The sequence below is a fragment of the Anolis sagrei genome, chromosome 7 (genome assembly GCF_037176765.1).
Source record: "Anolis sagrei isolate rAnoSag1 chromosome 7, rAnoSag1.mat, whole genome shotgun sequence".
Taxonomy (NCBI): domain Eukaryota; kingdom Metazoa; phylum Chordata; class Lepidosauria; order Squamata; family Dactyloidae; genus Anolis; species Anolis sagrei.
In genome coordinates this window covers 23,033,600-23,051,848 of record NC_090027.1, presented here as the reverse complement: position 1 = coordinate 23,051,848, position 18,249 = coordinate 23,033,600, and the positions used below count along the sequence as shown (strand labels likewise).

General features: G+C 44.6%; 1 protein-coding gene across 1 annotated transcript in view; it reads left to right on the top strand.

Annotated features, from left to right (window-relative positions):
* Positions 1-17,074, top strand: part of SFTPB (surfactant protein B) — an 18,695-nt gene extending 1,621 nt beyond the window's left edge. The window contains exons 2-11 of the mRNA XM_067470738.1: positions 1,596-1,729; positions 3,682-3,753; positions 5,910-6,032; positions 8,524-8,649; positions 9,051-9,140; positions 11,448-11,628; positions 13,639-13,805; positions 16,108-16,188; positions 16,282-16,386; positions 16,877-17,074. Coding sequence (XP_067326839.1) covers positions 1,596-1,729; positions 3,682-3,753; positions 5,910-6,032; positions 8,524-8,649; positions 9,051-9,140; positions 11,448-11,628; positions 13,639-13,805; positions 16,108-16,188; positions 16,282-16,386; positions 16,877-16,912 — 1,115 coding nt within the window. The 3' untranslated portion in view covers positions 16,913-17,074. The remainder of the gene's footprint in view (positions 1-1,595; positions 1,730-3,681; positions 3,754-5,909; positions 6,033-8,523; positions 8,650-9,050; positions 9,141-11,447; positions 11,629-13,638; positions 13,806-16,107; positions 16,189-16,281; positions 16,387-16,876) is intronic.
* The last annotated feature ends 1,175 nt before the right edge of the window (positions 17,075-18,249 follow it).

Genomic DNA, 18,249 nt, shown 5'->3' with positions numbered 1-18,249 from the left:
AACTATCTATCCATCCCTATCTGACCATCTGTCTTCTATAATCGGTCACCTCTCTCTCTCTCTCTCTCTCTCTCTCTCTCTATTTTCTATCATCTATCTATCTATTCATCTGTCTGCCATCTGCCTATCTATCCAGCCAAGCTCTATCTATCTATCTATCTATCTATCTATCTATCTATCTATCTAGTATCTATCTATGTCTTGCTGACCATCTATCTTCTATCATTGGTCATCTCTCTCCCTCCATCTATCTATCTTCTATCATCTCTCATATCTCTCTCCATCTCTCCTCTATCCATCCATCCATCCGTCTGTCTGTCTGTCTATCCAGCCAAGCTCTATCTATCTATCTATCTAGTCTAGTATCTATCTATGTCTCTCTGACCATCTATCTCCTATCATCGGTCATCTCTCTCCCTCCATCTATCTTCTATCATCTAGCTATCCAGCCAAGCACTATCTATCCATCTCTATCTGACCATCTGTCTTCTATAATCTGTCATCTTTCTCTATCTCTCCATCTATTTTCTATCTATCTATTCATCTGTTTGTTTGTCGTCTGTCTATCTATCCAGCCAAGCTCTATCTATCTATCTGTCTATGTCTCTCTGACCATCTATCGTCTATCATCTGTCATATCTCTCTCCATCTGTCCTCTATCCATCTATCTGAGAATGGTCGCGTTGGGTGCAGGGCCATTGCCTCCTCCAGAAGGAAAGAGGCTCAATGCTTGAGAGTTGAGCAAATAGACGGAAGGAACGGCCCTTTCCCCTCAATGGTGCCTTTTAAGAGCCGGGCTGGGGGAGCAAGCAGGAAGCAAAGCGGAAAATGGGAACTCTCCACCACTGGAATATGTTGCTGTCAGAGTCCAATTGAACCTCCTTCTCTGGACACTTCTGAGGAATCTGGATTGCCATCTGTTGAGTGGGCTTGGATGGTGTCCTCCTCCCTGGCAGAAGGGGGTTTGTCTAAATCAGCATTTCTCAACCTGGGGGTCAGGACCACTGGGGGAGTTGCGAGGGGGTTTCAGAGGGGTCGCCAAAGACCATCAGAAAACATATATTTCTGATGGGCTGAGGAACCCCTTTGGCAGAGAAGTTTGAAGATCTCTCCACCTGTCCTTCTCTTCCTTTTTGGAAACAGACGGCAAATCCTACCACCAAAAGCTCTCCTCCGCTGTGATTGTTTCTGAGACTTCAAGTGGGGGAGGGGAGAGCAGATGTGCTTGGTGCATGGCACAAAAGTTTGCTCATGCCTGATCTATCCTCTTTCTCTTTCTGTCAGTCATATCTATGGCCATCTGTTGGGAGGGTTTGGATAGTGTCTTCCTGCCTGGCAGAAAGGGCTTCAGACGGGATGGTCCTTGGGGTTTCTTCCAAGTCAATGATCATGTTATCTGTCAGAAATATTCAAAATTAACTGATATTTTTAATTACAAAAATGTGAATCAAGTAGTGAAAGGGTTAAATGGATGCAATAACTCAACAAAAGCTGCAGCTCTATATTCTTCTATGATTCTATGAACAGCACCCTCCTCTTCTTCCTCCTCCATTGCAACTCAATTGACCTTTCCTTGCCTCGCCTTCCCTGTCCAGCTGCTTCAGCCTGGACTCCGGTGGAGGAGGGCTGTGCCCAAGGCCCTGTGTTCTGGTGCAGAAACCTGGTGACAGCCGTCCAGTGTGGGGCCCTGGGCCATTGCATGAAGGCCGGATGGGACCCCAACACCAAGGTAGGACCCCGTGCTCTTCCCTCAAAGGTAAAGGTTTCTACTTGACATTAAGTCTAGTCGTGTCTGACTCTGGAGGGTGGTACTCATCTCAATTTCTAACCCGAAGAGCCGGCATTGTCCGTAGACACCTCCAAGGCCATGTGGCCGGCATGATTGCATGGAGCCCGTTACCTTTCCGCAGAAGCGGTACTGTAGTGAAATTGCTACTCTGTAAAAGTTTTGGTGTATAGCTCTATGTTTACATATGCAGATAGGGAAGAATAGGTACAGACAGGGTAGCAACAGCAGAGATAGGATTCATTTGCATATGTGAAGCTGATTGGTCATATGCAGATTAGCGTAGGCCCAGGATTTGAAAAGGCTGCTAGGCCAAAATGACAGTTGGAGTGAGAGAGCTGAACATTCCAAAGGGGCGGAGCCAAGGTTCTGAAAGAGGCAGTTAGAGTGAGAGGGTTTGAAAATGACAGTTAGGAATCTGTGTATGAAAAGGAGAGCTGGTTTTTGAGTGTCTGTTAGAAATAAGCAGTTATGGAGATGTGTTAAAGACTTCAGATATAGAGAAGCAGTTCGTTAAATAGAGCTTGAGTTTTAAGAAACATAAAGAAGGCTAGTGTTGCCTGAGTCAGAATATAATTCAGCCAAGAGTGTGTAAAACAAGTAACATGTTTGTGAATGTGAAACATTGAAAGTTTATTCAGAAAAGTAAACCAAGTAAATGATACTGACTGTAAGCCTCAAGATTGCAACAAAACACAAATGTAACCACAAGCGTTGAAGTCAGAACTGTGTTACTTTGTTATAGACAAGAGTGTTTCATTGCCTGTGACATAAAGCACAAAGTTTTAACAGCACACAGAAAGTCCCAGCCAATATAAAAGAAGAAACTGAATCAATATAAGGCAGCAAAGAAGTTTTTTTAAAATAAGGAAATAGTCTCTCTCCCTTGCCACAGGTACCTATTAATCTACTCACATTTGCATGTTTTCGAACTGCTAGGTTGGCAGAAGCTGGGCCACACAGTGGGAGCTCACCCTGCTCTCCAGATTAGAACCACCAACCTTTTGGCCTGCAAGCTCAGCAGCGCTGCTGTGCCACCAGGAAACCCAATAGAATGAGGGTAGCACAGAAGAAGAGATAAAATAACATCAATAAAGGAACAGGAAGCTTAGTTAAATGCCTATCATGCCAGCATCCTCTTGGCTCCTCCTTTTAGATAGTAAATAAATAATGATGGGGAGATATTGAAAAAATAGATATTTATTTATGCATATATTGTATATACTTTACAAGAACTGAAATGTATAGAAAAATCAGGTTCTCTCTGTGCAAGAAAGCCAGCAGGACAGAGAAGGAATGTTAAATGGGGGAGGAGAAGGGGGGCATGTTATCTATACATTCTACAGAGACTGGTACAATATAGCGTTTAACTTCTAACTAAGGAGTCTATCTCTCTCCCTCCTGACAGGTCAAAGTAGGCCCCTTGATTGAGGAATGTAAGCTGTAAGCTGTATGCTGCTCTTTAGAAAGAAATACAGAGACATGCCTTTCGCATGTTGGAAGATAGAATTTGATATTTCTATGATGCTAAGTTGATGAAATGATGATGTCAATGTATGTAGAAGCATGTTTCTTTGTTTGCCTGCATTCGGAGAGGTATAAAAGGCAAGGTTAACGCCTTTATCAGGCACTCTGGTTGCTTTTGGACTCAGCTCCACTCCAGGGTCCCAGCTGGAAATAAAGCCGTACTTTTTTTCTCCAGAAAGGATCTCTCTTGATATTATCGCTCCTATCATGCTACTACATTAATAATGTGCATCTTGTTAGTCGCAGTTTGAACAGAATGGAAACGAGGGGCAAAGCAGACTTTGTGTTTCGCTTTGTGTATTGAAGGGGGAAATCAGTGCAGCAGAAATATCCTTGCAATTCCTGGAGGATGCCTTCTTCTCTTGCAGGAGGACCTGTGCGCGGACTGCAAGCAAGTTGTCTCCATCCTGATCCGCATGGGCAAGGAGTCAGCCTTGAAAGTGAGGAGAAACCTGTTAGATAAAAATGGCACAGCATTTCTTGTCGTGGAAAAAATACTGTTCGATGAACATGTGGAATATTGATAACATCTGAGTAGTGACTGTGAATGTCATGATGCGATACCTAGGATGGTAATGGCAGAGTCATAACCATGTATCACCCATTGTCCCTTAGTGATGACCTGTCAGCAGGTGGCTATAATAATAATACTAATAACACTTTATTTATTTATTTATTTATTTATTTATTTTCTATGTAATTTTGATGATGTTGCTTGTTGTTTATGTTTTGGTTTTATTTTGTTGTAATATGCCCCATGTAAGCCACTCCGAGTCCCCACTGGGGAGATGGTGGCGGGGTATAAATAAAGATTATTATTATTATTATTATTATTATTATTATTATATTCCGCCCTATCTCCCCAAAGAGACTCAGGGTGGATCACAGTACACATACACGGCAAACATTCAATGCCGTTTGGTCAGACAGGACAGAGACAGACAGAAAGAAGGTATGTTGTGTCGACATCCAGCTTTTTGGCACCTTGGAGGTTGTGGTCAAATCCAGTTGAAGAGAGGGTGCTGTCACTCCATTCTCTATGACAAAAAACCATCAGGACTTCCTCCTTCCCTTTGGGGCATTTTCTGATCTCTTTCTTTTTATGGTGTTGTAAAATACCTCTCCCGCTTTTTAGCAGTACCTAATTCCTCTACTTACAGCTCTAAGCTGTTTTCAAATTGCTTAGGTCAACAGCAAGCTGGGCTCACACCGACCCGGGACTTCAAACTGGCAATTTTTTGGTTGGTAGATATTATCGCTGCTGTGCTGTCGTGCGCTGGGCCTGTGACAATGTCTGTTTATAGGACGTGCTTTCTGTATGCCCAACGGGATGCCGGGGTGCCTCAGCTAAAGGGTCCCACAGGTTTCCCAAAACAAAGTTCTATAGAGGCTCAGAATAAATCCAACAAAGTTCTTTATTAAAGCTGAAATCTTCGAACAAATGAATAAAATGTCATATAATTTTGAAAAAACTGGTAGCTTTCCCGATCTGCCAACAAGGGACAGGCAACTGCTTGATAAACTGTTCCTTTCCTCTTTAGGAAAACCTCCCGACCCCTCCTTGGACAATCTCTTTTAACCCTGCTGACGTGAAGCCTCAACTCCCGGCTCCAAGCTGCGTTATGGATAGCCCGAGTGGTCCCTTACCAGGCAATGGTTGCTGCAGATCTGCCAAGCTGGTGTCCTTTTAGTTTCTCCACGAAAGCTGTAGGAACGATTTCTTTTGTCCAGCAAAGGCTGGCTGTATTCCTCCAGCAAAGCTGTGGATCTGTAACTTTACTCCCCAGCAAAGCTGTAGAGGTCTTCCCTTTTCCCCCAGCAAAGGCTGGCTGTAGATCTATTTCTTTAACCCCAGCAGAGCTGTAAGAAGTGAAGCTTTTTACATGTGGGGTAGAGGGAAGCCCAAACGTCCTACTGTAAGGCTTCAAACTGTGAGACTGAGCTGAAAGTAACCTTTTCCCACCAAAACCTGGGGGAAGGGGCGGATCTAAAGGCTCTAATGATGATTGATAGGTTGTTGCCCTATGATTGCAACCTGGGGAAAGCTACCCAATTGCAAAATGCAAGACCCAAATGGATTCATTCAAACTAACAGTGCAAGAAAAAGAAATTCAAAACTCCTGGCACAGCTGTGCCAGTACAGCTGCCGGTGATTTATTATCTGTGCTAAAGCCTGGCTCTTACCCAGCTACCAAAGAGGGATGAATGCTTCAATCTTTCTCTCTTTTGCATGACTCAGTGTGAGTATCTGTCTATTCTGTATGCGACTCTCTGAGGATCTCATTGTCTGTAAGGACAAGCCTGAAAGCAGATCTGCGTATCCTGATTGTACTTTTGCATATATTGCAACAGTGAATATTAAAACCTCCGGATATTTAAAACCGGAATCTATGAGTTTACTAAACAGTGTGTGTAGATAAGGTCAGATGCTGGCAGTTGGACTCTGCTGATAGGTGAGCTAAAGCACATATGTTTGCTGTGAAAGGACTCTGCTGTATTTTTGCTTGCTTCTGGGACACTTGATATCCAGCTTGCAGTGGTTCAGGGAGATTGTGATTTCATAATTTATCTCCCTTCTTTCCTTCTTCTGCCGAAGGCCATCCAGAAGTCCCTGGAGGACGAGTGCAAGGACCTCCCTTTGCAGACTTTGGCCCCACAGTGCAAGTCTCTTGTGGACACCTACTTTGCCCAGTTCATCGCCATCTTGGAAAAGCAAATGGCAAGTAACCGTCGTCCCCTCCGATCCACAAAGGGCCCCCTCTCCCCTTCTGTGTGGCTGACCCAAACCCAGGCCTTGGAGGTCCCTTGAGAGGGATTTGCCAAGGAAGGGGTCTGCCTCCGGTCCCATTCACTGCTAGAGGAAGCCTTGGGGACTGTGACCCTTTGGGATGGATTGGCACCTAGAATCATTGAATCCTGGAGTTGGAAGGGATATACATAGCAATCACATAGCCAAAAATTAGAAAGACAGTACATGGCGAAACAATATTAAAACCCAACAATATTGAAAACCAGTTCCATCTCATTGCATCATGGGATTTCTGTGATTCACAACATTCTAGGTTAAACCATATGTATGGACCATCATCCGTGGTCCATCCTCCCACAAATAGCACTAGGACGTATAGTGGGTCATGGGGGGGGTGTCTGTGTGCTAATTGTGGTCCCGGTCCATCATTTGTGGGGGTCTCTGGAAGTGAATGAAGGTACAGTAAATCCCATCAGATCCATTGTTGGTTGGATTCACAGTGTTCTCTGAATGTAGGTCAGGGGTCCTCAAACCTTTTAAACAGAGGGCCAGCTCACAGTCCCTCAAACTGTTGGAGGGCCGAATTATAATTTGAAAAAAGCATGAATGAATTCCTATGCACAGTGCACATATATAGTTATTTGTAGTGCAAAATAATAAAAAAAAACTTTAAAACAATATAAGAATTAAAATGAAGTACAATTTTAACAAATATAAACTTATTAGTATTTCAATGGGAAGTATGGGCCTGCTTTTGGCTGATGATATAGGTTTGTTGTTGTTGTTGTTGTTGTTGTTGTTGTTGTTGTGTGCTTTCAAGTCATTTCAGACTTAGGTTGACCCTGAGCAAGGGCCGGGTAAATGACCTTGGAGGGCCGTATCCAGCCCCTGGGCCATAGTTTGAGGACCCCTGATGTACAACTTCTAGAAATCATGGTGAATTCTTCCCAAACCTCTTGTTCAGTTGCTGATCAATTCCTGTTTGCTGTGTGCCATAGGACGGGCAGGAAAGGCTTAAGGGAGAGGCAGTGGGTAGGCTCATGCATATTCTACACCAATGGAAAGAGTAAGGAACCCTGGGATGTCCATTCTGGAAGAAAAATAGAATCTATAGGATGAAATTGTTTCCAGATGAAAGCTTTCTTGGGTGGTGGGCAGTATGGTGTTTGGGGAGGACATCGGCTACATGTTAATGGCGCCCGATGTAACCGGAAATGTCCTTGGAGGGAGGGCTTCGATGGCTCCTTAGCACTGTGGGTTATAGCTCTTTGTGGAGGTGGGAGGCTGTCTGTGTAAACAGACACCTCCGCCAAATACACACATATTTTCACTTTTATTATGTAGAAGGATAGAGATGGAGATGGAAATGAGAGAGTGAGAGTGAGTGAGAGAGAGAGAGAGAGAGAGAGAGAGAGATGCCATAGAGCAGTGTTTCTCAACCTGGGGGTCGGGATCACTGGGGGGATCGCAAGGGGGTGTCAGAGAGGTCACCAAAGACCATCTGAAAACACAGTATTTTCTGTTGGTCATGGGGTTTCTGTGTGGGAAGTTTGGCCCAATTCCATCATTGGTGGGGTTAGGAATGCTCTTTGATTGTAGGTGAACTATAAATCTCAGCAACGACAACTCCTAAATGTCAAGTCTATTTTCCCCAAACTCCACCAGTGTTCACATTTGAGCATATTGAATATTTGTGCCAAGTTTGGTCCAGATCAATCATTGAGTCCACAGTGCTCTCTGGATGTAGGTGTACTACAACTCCAAACCTCAAGGTCAATGCCTACCAAACCCTTCCAGTGTTTTCTCTTGGTCATGGGAGTTCTGTGTGCCAAGTTTGGTTCAATTCCATTTTGGATGGAGTTCAGAATGTTCTTTGATTGTAGGTGAACTATAAATCCCAGCAATTACAACTCCCAAATGAGAAAATCAACCCCCTAACTGCACCAGTATTCAAATTCGGGCATATCGTGTACAGTATTTGTGCCAAATTTGGTCTAGTGAATGAAAATACATCCTGCAAATCAAATATTTGCACGACGATTCATAACAGTAGCAAAATGACAGTTGTGAAGTAGCAATGAAAATAATTATATGGTTGAGGGTCACCACAACATGAGGAATTGTATTAAGGGGCCATGGCATTAGGAAGGTTGAGAACCACTGCCATGGAGCATGATTTCTGTCTTCCAAACCATAAAGATGTTAGGAATGCTCAAGCTCCTGTGCACTTTGGAGAATTCCTTTCAAGACAGTAAGTGTATTTCTTACAGCAACCCAGTCGATGCACAAAGGGACCTTACACTGACACCTTTGGGAGTCAGAAAAATCCTTCGCAGGTTTTGAAACAGAGCTTGGAGGCCCACTTTTTAGAGCACCTGGCCTGTAGATCTCCTGCCTCTGAAGCTGTTGGTCCTTCCGGCCTTCCTGGTGCTCTCTCAGCTGAGGCTTCTCTATCTTCCAGGCTCCTGGTGCCATCTGTGCAACGCTGAGCTTCTGCCCGCCTGACCTGTCGGCAGCAAAGGAGGATGCCCTCGAAACGCTGTTTGCTGAGATCCGGGGACTCCTTCCACCCCGCAGCCAGACTCAGGTGAGGCTGCTCCCTCTCCTGTGGCACTGGCTCTTCTATGGGGCATCCGGGGATCATTGTGGCAAGGCTGGGCAGAAGACACTCCTTTTCTGTACCACTGAAAGGCTACAAAGTGGGGAGGCAGAGCCACAACCAGCATCAGCAGCCCTTCGTCATTAGCACTGCAGTCCTTTGTGGGGGTCCTGAAAGACAAAGGGGTGCAGGAAGAGCCTAGCTGGATCCACTTGGAAGCCACTGGCTAGGTGGATACGATGGACCAGAACTTCTGTGGTGCAGCTTAGGCAAGGCACCATGCTCCCCAAGTGAAGGGTGCACCCATTCTTCCAAATGAGAGCCCTTCTCTAGCCTTAATGCTTCTCTTCTCTGGCCCTATACACTGATGGGGGACTTCCTTTTCCTAGAAGAGCCCAGAGGACACATTTCCGATCCCGCTGCCCACCTGCTGGTTGTGCCGGTCCTTTGTCGGAAAGGCTGAAGCCCTCATCCCAACGGTATGGCACTTGCTGCTCCGCCATGGAATCAGAGGGAAGTTGAGCCATTTTTGAAAGAGGGCAGGGAGAGGCTGGGTGTGTTGTGGAGGTGGGTGGGATGCAATTGAGAAGGGGGTCCAGTTCCTTTCAGGAAGTAGTTGGCACAAGTGGAAGGTGGGCTCTTGCTTGCGCAACCACAGCCTCTCATCTTGGGTCCATGTCTGGAATGGCAACGTCTGGGAAGAGCTCAGGAAGGCTTTAAGGGCTGGGCTTGCTTCTGGCCTTCCAAGAGGCCCTTTCCTGTCATGTTGCCAGAGCTCTGCCTTATTTAGGTAGAGATTAATCAAACTCCCAGTTTTATCAAACAGTTTAATTGAAACAGCACTTACTTGCTGGCTGTTTTAATAGACCAAAATATAAAACACAAAGATAGCACTCAGCTACAGAATAAACAAAAACTGATAGCAAAAATAACTTCGTAGTCAAAAGGGTCCAGTCCAGTGGTCAAACGCTGAGAGTTCAATAACAGAGTCCAGGGATCAAGAGTCTATTCCGTAGTCAAAAGCCAATCCAAAGGTTCAATGTTCCAGGGTTCCAAGATTACAGGAGACAGGTCAGGACACCGAAAATCCAACAGACCTGGGGGGAAAACCAGCAGCATCCACCACCAAAATGCAACAGATACTTTTCTCCCAAAGATAAGTCTCAAAGTTAGCTCCTTAAATCCAGTAACACCCAGCTGCAACCCATCTCCTGCACACCTCCACCCTTAATTGTTTTTACCTGTAAACTGTTATTTACAAACTACTCAGCCCTTTAGAACCAAGACTTATATTAACCCATCACCAACTGCCAGATCTACCACCACCAACCACCATGACCTATGGAACATATGACATTTCCGTGGCCACTACAAGCTCCAAAGGGAGCCTACAGCCTCAGGCATTGACATGAATACTTTTTAAACCAGGTTCTTTTTATTGCCATTTTCAATGTGAGAGGGTATATCAGAACTTATACACTTTTACACAAAGAACTACATTGGGCATACAGGTTCTATATAACTACACTAGCCATGCCCTGCCACACGTTGCTATGGCCTATAGTAAAAAATTTTGAAGTCTGGACTATTATGAAAGAGAGGTACCTACTAGGGTTGGATAGGTTCATTCGGAAGAGTCTAAAAGTCGTTAAAAAATTCTGACTTTTGACTTTCGAAGCAGTATTGTACCATGCAGGAAAGGTGGGAGGGGCAAATCCAAATTTGAACCACTTATCTTTTTTTCTGGAAATATTCCATAATGTTCGGATGTGTCTCAAGGTTATTTTAATTTTCACAACCATTAAGCAACTTTGGTAAAGCCTTAAAATCACATGGTTTTCCTTCTCCGGGGATGCAAAAATTGATGAGGTGGGCGTGGATAAGCACAGCCATTTTTGTAGTTTGTGATGGTAGAGATTGCAAAAGCCCCTGCTGTCAAACTACATTTCCCACACTGCCTTGCTGCTCATTAGCCAAAATGTCTGAAGGACTCCTATAGCTCAATAGCTGTCTGTAGCAGTCTTTATCTAAATATAAAATAAACTTTTAATAAAAACTTTGAAAATTCACCAAAAATCCATGGATAAATAAAGAGTTATGAAATTTGGTGAGCTAACAGTGGTCTATGTGTTCTACCACTGTAGCAAGTTTCATCAGGATTGGTCTAAAAATGAGGGAGGGGGAATCCCCTGAAGTTTCCCCAGTGCCAGTGCTGTTTTTTTTCCTACTGCGCATGTGTGTCTGCCATTAACAAAGTTTTGAGATTTTTTTAAAGAAGCGCCCCCTACATTTGAAATGAGTTTTGAACCTTTTCAAGTCAATTTCTAAATGAATAGTTAATCAATAACTAATCAATACCTTAGGCCACAATACCAGAGACAGTGAGCAAGGAAAACTATCCTCTGTTCTCCTCAGAAATCATCCACGACTGGCAGCTTCAGAAACAATTAGTTACTCTTCAAATTTTAAATGTGGACTTTGTTGTAGTGAAATCAATGTTTGGGTGGAGATAGCCCAAGACCAGTTAATAAGTCGTTACCATTCCCTCAAAGCAACAGCGTGGGCATTGATTCTGTGGGGTTCCTTGCTCAAACAGAAAGGCAATTCCGCATCCCCCAAGCTGACAGAAAGTTAGGACACGTTGATGCTAAAGAGATATTTAAAGCAGCTTTGGTGGATGGCACAACCCTTTTCAGCCATCCAAGGGGACACTCAAGCTCTTTGAATGGAGACTCAGGGCCAGCAGCTGACTTCACACACCCTTCTTTTGTTGTTTTTCCCTTGAGGCTACCATCGGCACCACTGTGGCCCAGCTCTGCCGTGTCCTTCCGGTGTCCATGGGAGGCATGTGCCAGTGTCTGACGGAGAAATACAGCGCGACCATCCTAGACATGGTCCTGGGCAAGGTGGGCCCGAACCTGATCTGCGGGATGATGCTCATGTGCGCCACAGAAGATGGAAGCCCAGGTATGCCCTGAGAGGCTTCAGCAACCAAGTGGCCTTGGGTTTGTGGGGCCGCATACATGTAAGGTGTGTTCCAGGACAATGTCCGCACTTGAGCTCTGCAGAAGTAGATAGGAAACAAGTTTTTGTTGCCGCCCGGCTAGTGCCTTCCTGGTCAGAAGAAAGTGTTGGCTGCACTCCTATGCGTATGCACACAGGCTTTATGGAAAGAGACAAAAGCACCAGCCAGGGCCCAATAGGATCCAGTGTGGAGGGGCATTGATCCTCAGGCAAGCAAGGGAGGTCTGTCTTTGTTGTATGTCAGCCTGTGATTGTGCCTTCTGTTCATGATGGGAAATATGTTTATGTTGATGCTTATGATGAGAATGTTCTTGATGGGAATGGGTGTTGCACTCCAGACCAGGAAAAGCTCTCTGACTTTAAACACCACATAGTTGAGTAGAAATGTAATCCCTCTATTGAAGATAATTAAAAAGCAGTAAAAGTAAAAAAGCACTTTAAAGGAATAGGTAAATCCAATTAGGTAGGAAGATAAGCTGGAACAAAATAGTCCAGGGAATTAGTCCATCAAAGTTCATGAAAAAAACAAAGGCAGAAACTTCTATAGTAAAATAAAAACCAAACAAACTGGAAACATGAATCCAAAGCACTTAAACACATAATCATAAAATCCCAAAATTAAAAACATGAATCAAAGGCGCTTAAACATGTATCTTTCCAAAGCAAGGCTTCCAAGGAACAGGGACGAGATCTTGACTTGATTCCAAACAATGCTTCATTTGACTACAGATCCTGTATTTGGGACTTTTATCTCCTCATTAAGCTATGTCCCAAGCGGCCAGAAATTGGTTTCACTTTAGCCTTGAATGCCTTATCTTTCTTTCTCTGAGCCTGGCAGAACGCCGGAGCCGTTGATCTGCTTTCTTATTTTGACTAATAACATCCCGTCTATCTATTTGCTCATTAATTTCTGCTGCTGGGCAAGGTGCCAAGCCATTCTCAAGCCCCAAATCATGGGAATTCTCTGCATCAGCCCTGGTCATTCTCTGCATCAATATCATTGGAAACGCCATTACCTTCATGAACCTCATTGTCATCATTCCCCACATCGAAAGCACCCTGATCCTTAAACACAATCATGTTGGCTGAGCTCCAACAATGGGGATTATGTTCTGGTTGCTGGGCCGTAGTCTGTTGGATTTGGGGATGAGGGGTTGTTTGGGCCTGAGCTAAGCTCAGAAGAGAGGCCTGAGCTGTTTCAGGGTGATTCACAAGGCCACATTCCTGAGAGAGGCCTCTCACCACTTTTCCCAGGGCAACCTAAGGGAGAGGATAATGAAACCTTGTACAGAAAGCAAAGTTTTAGTAAACAGAGGCAGAACTTTCAGAGACTGTGGTAATCACTTCATCTATAGCAAAAGAGACATAAAAAACCGTTCTCTAGTGGAAAGGTCAAGAAAATGCCTTCCTTGCAGTTTTGGAATCTGGGAAAGGTTTATAATGATTCGTGGGAGACATTTGCCTCAGTCAAGTCAATGTTGTTCTTTTATCACGGTCTTGCTTTCAAGTGCTCTGAGTTTCATGCATCAAGTTTTTGCCAAGCTTACGTTTTGCCTATGGGATATTCCTGCTGTTTTGTTTCATGGTTTCAAGTACCTAGTTTCATGGATTTCTATGTACTCATTGATCTTGTTTCCCTTTGAAACTGATGGACTATTTTGGATTTTGAACATTTACTGTTTTATTATGTTTTACTACTTTGCCTACATATATTCAACAAAAAACCACTTGCTGATTTTACCAAGCTGGTGTGATATTTGAGGTCAGAGGTGTTCCTGCTCTGGTGTACAACTCTCTTTTAGCCGGGGATTGGGAAGGACTCTGGACACAAGTCACTCAAGAGTCTGGCTCCTGAGGCAAAGACCACCAGGCAAAGCCATGCACCTTCTGGAAAGGGGTGCATACACAAGACACATAAACGGACCCCCAAGGTGTATTGCTCTATCTTTGCAGATATGCTTCCAGCAGTACCAGCACGTGACCTCCCAGTGGACAGCTGCCAGGCTTGCCTCACCATCAGCAGCCAAGTGCAAGGGGCCCTCCAGCAAAACAGCACCCGGGTGGACATGGACCTTGCCCTGCTGTCCGCCTGCAGCCACAGCTTCCTGGGTTGGGAAGAGGTAAGCCAGGACAGAGTCCCCTTCCCCACTGCCACAATCTCAGCCCAATCCCAGCCCACAGACATGGAATGGTGAGCCCCTGGCGTCCACATCCTGAGACCCACAGCTCCCAGCATCCCCCATTGTTGGCTGCACTGTTGGGAGCTACAAATTACCTCTGAAAACAGTGAAGCTTTTGAGACAGTTGTGGATAGAAGAACGTTGAAGGGAGGAACATTACTTGTTTCTTCCTTCAAGAAGAAACTCAAATCAATAACTGCATCCCTAAACAGAACAGAGATCCTTGAGGTGCAGCTGGTGCCAAGGAAAATGCATCCCTGCAGCTAATACTGTAGCAAGTAGAACAATTTTGTAGAGCCATGGATCAGTGTTTCCCAAACTATAGTTATAACGAATTGCACCTCACCAAAGAGCTTCTTTTAGCAGGGAGAAGGAACAGGGAATTCTGAAATAGTGAATCCCACAAGCTACCAACAATTATAAGGAACTTCACACTAAGGATCACACCACTGTGCCACCAATTACAACAAATATCACAGGAGGGAAACTGATAAAACAGGGAAAGATATAACTGTATATAGATAGATTTGAATGACATCTGAACTGAGAGGTTTTTAAAAGGCTTCTTCAATTGAGTACACTGCCACCTTATTGTTTAGTATTCAGGCTGAATTATACGTGCGGAGAGGGTACTTAGTAACACCCTTCTGAGTTATGATAGTGTTTATTTTCTTCAGAGGGTTTAAATACCAATGACGTTCACACACAGGCTGTTGTAAAGTGTTAACTATAATAAAACATTTATTTAACAGGCTTAAACTCTTCTGGTACAAATGCGTAATGGTTTCTGTAAGTTAATGACACAAAAGCTTTTGGTTACGTTTGATGTACAATTCTTAGATGGGTACTGGGTTCAAATCTAGAGTTAACAAACAGGAGATTATCTCAGGAAAGTAATCTCTGATAATTCCAAATCAAATATCCACTTTCTGGAATCTAGCCAAACAACCTTGGCCTAGCCTTCCTCAGGAATAAAAGAAACAGACCATAAGCAAGGTCCTGTTCCCACTGTCAGTATTCCTGGCTAATTCCTCTAGCCTTTGAATACTACAAAAGATTAACCCAGTTCTATCTAGCATTATCCAACTGTGAACACCAACCGACTACCTAACTCCCAACAGACAAATCCCAACTGACAAAACTCAAGCCTCAAATTCAAAAACTGCACTTTTTCCCTCTATTTGAATATTAGGCTCCGTCCCCTATTCCTAACCAATCCTGGCCATCTACTCTTTGCTTACTGGACTAGGACATGCCCCCTCTAAGAAAACCTGACCTAAGATGGTGTCTCCCTGTTTCCCTATCCTAAGATGGCCGCCAGGGCTTCACTAGGCCCACATTCTAACTGTTTAGGCCACCAGGCTTCGCTAGGTCCACATTCTGGCTGCTAAAGGTAAGGGTTCGTCACAATAGTCTTCCAGGTCTTTGGGACTTCAGCTCCCTGAATCCCTGATCATTGGCCTCTGGAGCTGAAGTCCAAAACACCTGCACAGATAGCATTTGGGACACATGGATCTGACAAACCAAACAGGAGGCACTGGATTGCCTTCCATTACCAGTGTGAGAGGGACCAAGCCCACTTTCTGCTTATGTGTACTTTGTACCCATCACAGCAATGGATGTATTCTTATGGGGTGTCTTCTGAGAGGGGTAGAAGGCGGTTTGCAAGGATTCTTGCGAGGATTTTCCCAGCGGAGGTTAGAAGGGAGATACCTCGATAGTTTCCGCAGTCTGTTCTTTCCCCTTTTTGAAGAGGGTGATGATGGTGGCATCCTTGAAGGAAAAGAGATTTAAAGATGGCCTCAAAGCCAACCTTAAAATCTGTGGCATAGACACTGAGAACTGGGAAGCCCTGGCCCTTGAGCGCTCCAGCTGGAGGTCAGCTGTGACCAGCAGTGCTGCAGAATTCAAGGAGGCACGAGTGGAAGGTGAAAGAGAGAAATGTGCCAGGAGGAAGGCGCGTCAAGCCAACTCCGACCGGGACCACCTTCCACCTGGAAACCAATGCCCTCACTGTGGGAGAAGATGTGGGTCAAGAATAGGGCTCCACAGCCACCTACGAATCCACAAGGAAACCCATCATGGAAGACCATCTTACTCGTCCAACGAGGGATCACCTAAGGAAGGAAGGATATTCTTATGGCCAATTTCAGAAACACTATTGCTGCACCTTTAAGGGAAACGGAGGAGAGCCCATTCTGGATAATTGGTCCCTGGTAAGATGTTTTCTTCTCTTTCCCAGTGCAAGCGCTTCATCTCCCAGCATCAGGCCCAGCTCTTTGCGTTGCTTCCGAAGCCGTGGAGCTCCCATGACATCTGCCAGGTAGGAAGGCATGGCTCAGTGTGGGCTGTCGCCTCCAAGGCCCCTCTGCAGCCCCCGGGCTTTTACGACTCAGGCCTTGTCTTTTGCCAACAGGAACTAGGGGCCTGTGCAGCCAAGAAGCCCATCCCAGGGGGCACAGCCTGCGCTCAAGGCCCTCCGTTTTGGTGCTCCAGTTGGGCCGCTGCCAAACAATGCCAGGTGAGGAACCTCAGATGCATCTCATCCATTACCTTGTTCAGTTGTCAAAGACAATTCACAGTTCAAGACTTATTCAATGCATAAATGCATTCGGTTTTCACGCATTTTTTGCACCAACCACTCCAAGTGCATTTTTTCGTAAGTCCCAAACAACAAGGATTTGTAATAGGGGTTCCCAACACTCAGTGTCAGGATCACCATATCATCCTGGGACTGGCTGCTTCAGTTCTCTGCTATAAAGAAGGGGTGTGCGGGGAGGGAGACTGAGTACAGTTGGGAAAGGTAGTGTAAATAAGTCATCTGTTTTGAGAGGGAAATTGAAACTGCAGTTAACAGACTGTGGGCAGTGCGTGGCCACTAAGGGCAGATGGGAGTTGGAGCCAATATATACAGGAGATTTGAGTGGGAAAACTTTAGAACTGTCTTTTTAGGATTGTGGAAAGAAGGACTAAACCACTTGTCTCATTCTTCCCTCCTCTTCTCCTTCCAGGCGGTCCAGTACTGCCAGGCTCATGTCTGGCTGTAGCCAAAAGATGAAGATGTGTCTGCCTTCGGCTGGAGACCTGCTCCTCTGGCCCCATTTACTTAGACCCTTTCTCCCGACTGACCAATGGGGCTGGAAAGGACCCCCAAGGGACAGAGGCTCTACTACCGGCCATTATTAAAGTCACTCCCCAAAATCATGAAACGACGAGTCTTTGCCTTGTATGTGGTGCGTCATAGAAAACATGGAGACATCAGCCAGGACCAGACTGTACAGTGACCCCACACTCACTCCTTCTGAGGCTGGGATTTTGCTTTAGAAGACAAGAAGGGCAGGCTTTCTCGGCTTATACTCGAGTATATACGGTAATTTGGTAGTTAATACAGTAATGAAAATTAGAATGATATAAAAACAAAATTTACTGGAGCTTTCTGGCTCTGTAAGTGATAAAGTAAATTTTTTCCCCTGACGTTAAGTCCAGTTGTGTCCAACTCTGGGGGTTGGTGCTCATCTCCATTTCTTTCTTTTTTTAAAAGTATTTTTATTATTTTCTTGATATTTACATTAAAAGGGTAGGAACAATAGGTTTGTAGGATAAAGTGGGAGGGGTAAAGTGAATAGGGAGGGAAAATTTGCTGTAATGGGGGTGGGGTCGATAGGTTACTTCCAGGATCACCCAGGATGTCTCAGTTAATTGATTTTTTATATACGCATATCTATCTGTATACACACACATATACATATATATATATATATATCTACTACCCATACCCTGTCACGCGTTGCTGTGGCCCACATGGGGGTTCTGTGTGGGAGGTTTGGTGTTCAGAATGCTCTGTGATTGTAGGTGAACTACAAATCCCAGCAACTACAACTCCCAAATGTCAAGATTCTATTTTCCCCAAACTCCACCAGTGTTCACATCTGGGCATCTTGAGTATTCATGTAGAGTTTGGTCCAGATCCATCATTGTTTGAGTCCACAGTGATCTCTGGATGGAGGTGAACTACAACTCCAAAACCAAAGGACACTGCCCACCAAACCCTTCCAGGATTTTCTGTTGGTCGTGGGAGAACTGTATGCCAAGTTTGGTTCAATTCCATCGTTGGTGGGATTCAGAATGCTCTTTGATTGTAGCTGAACTATAAATCCCAGCAACTACAACTCCCAAATGACAAAATCATTTTTTTTTAGTGAAGGACATACATTGGGTTGTTAGGCATATTCAGTCCAAATTTGGTGTCAATTCCCCCAGTGGTTTTTGAGGTCTGTTAATCCCACAAACGAACATTACATTTTTATTTATATAGATCTGTATATACATATACATGTACATACATATTTCTTGTCCTTGCTTCTTTCCATTGTCGTCTTCATAT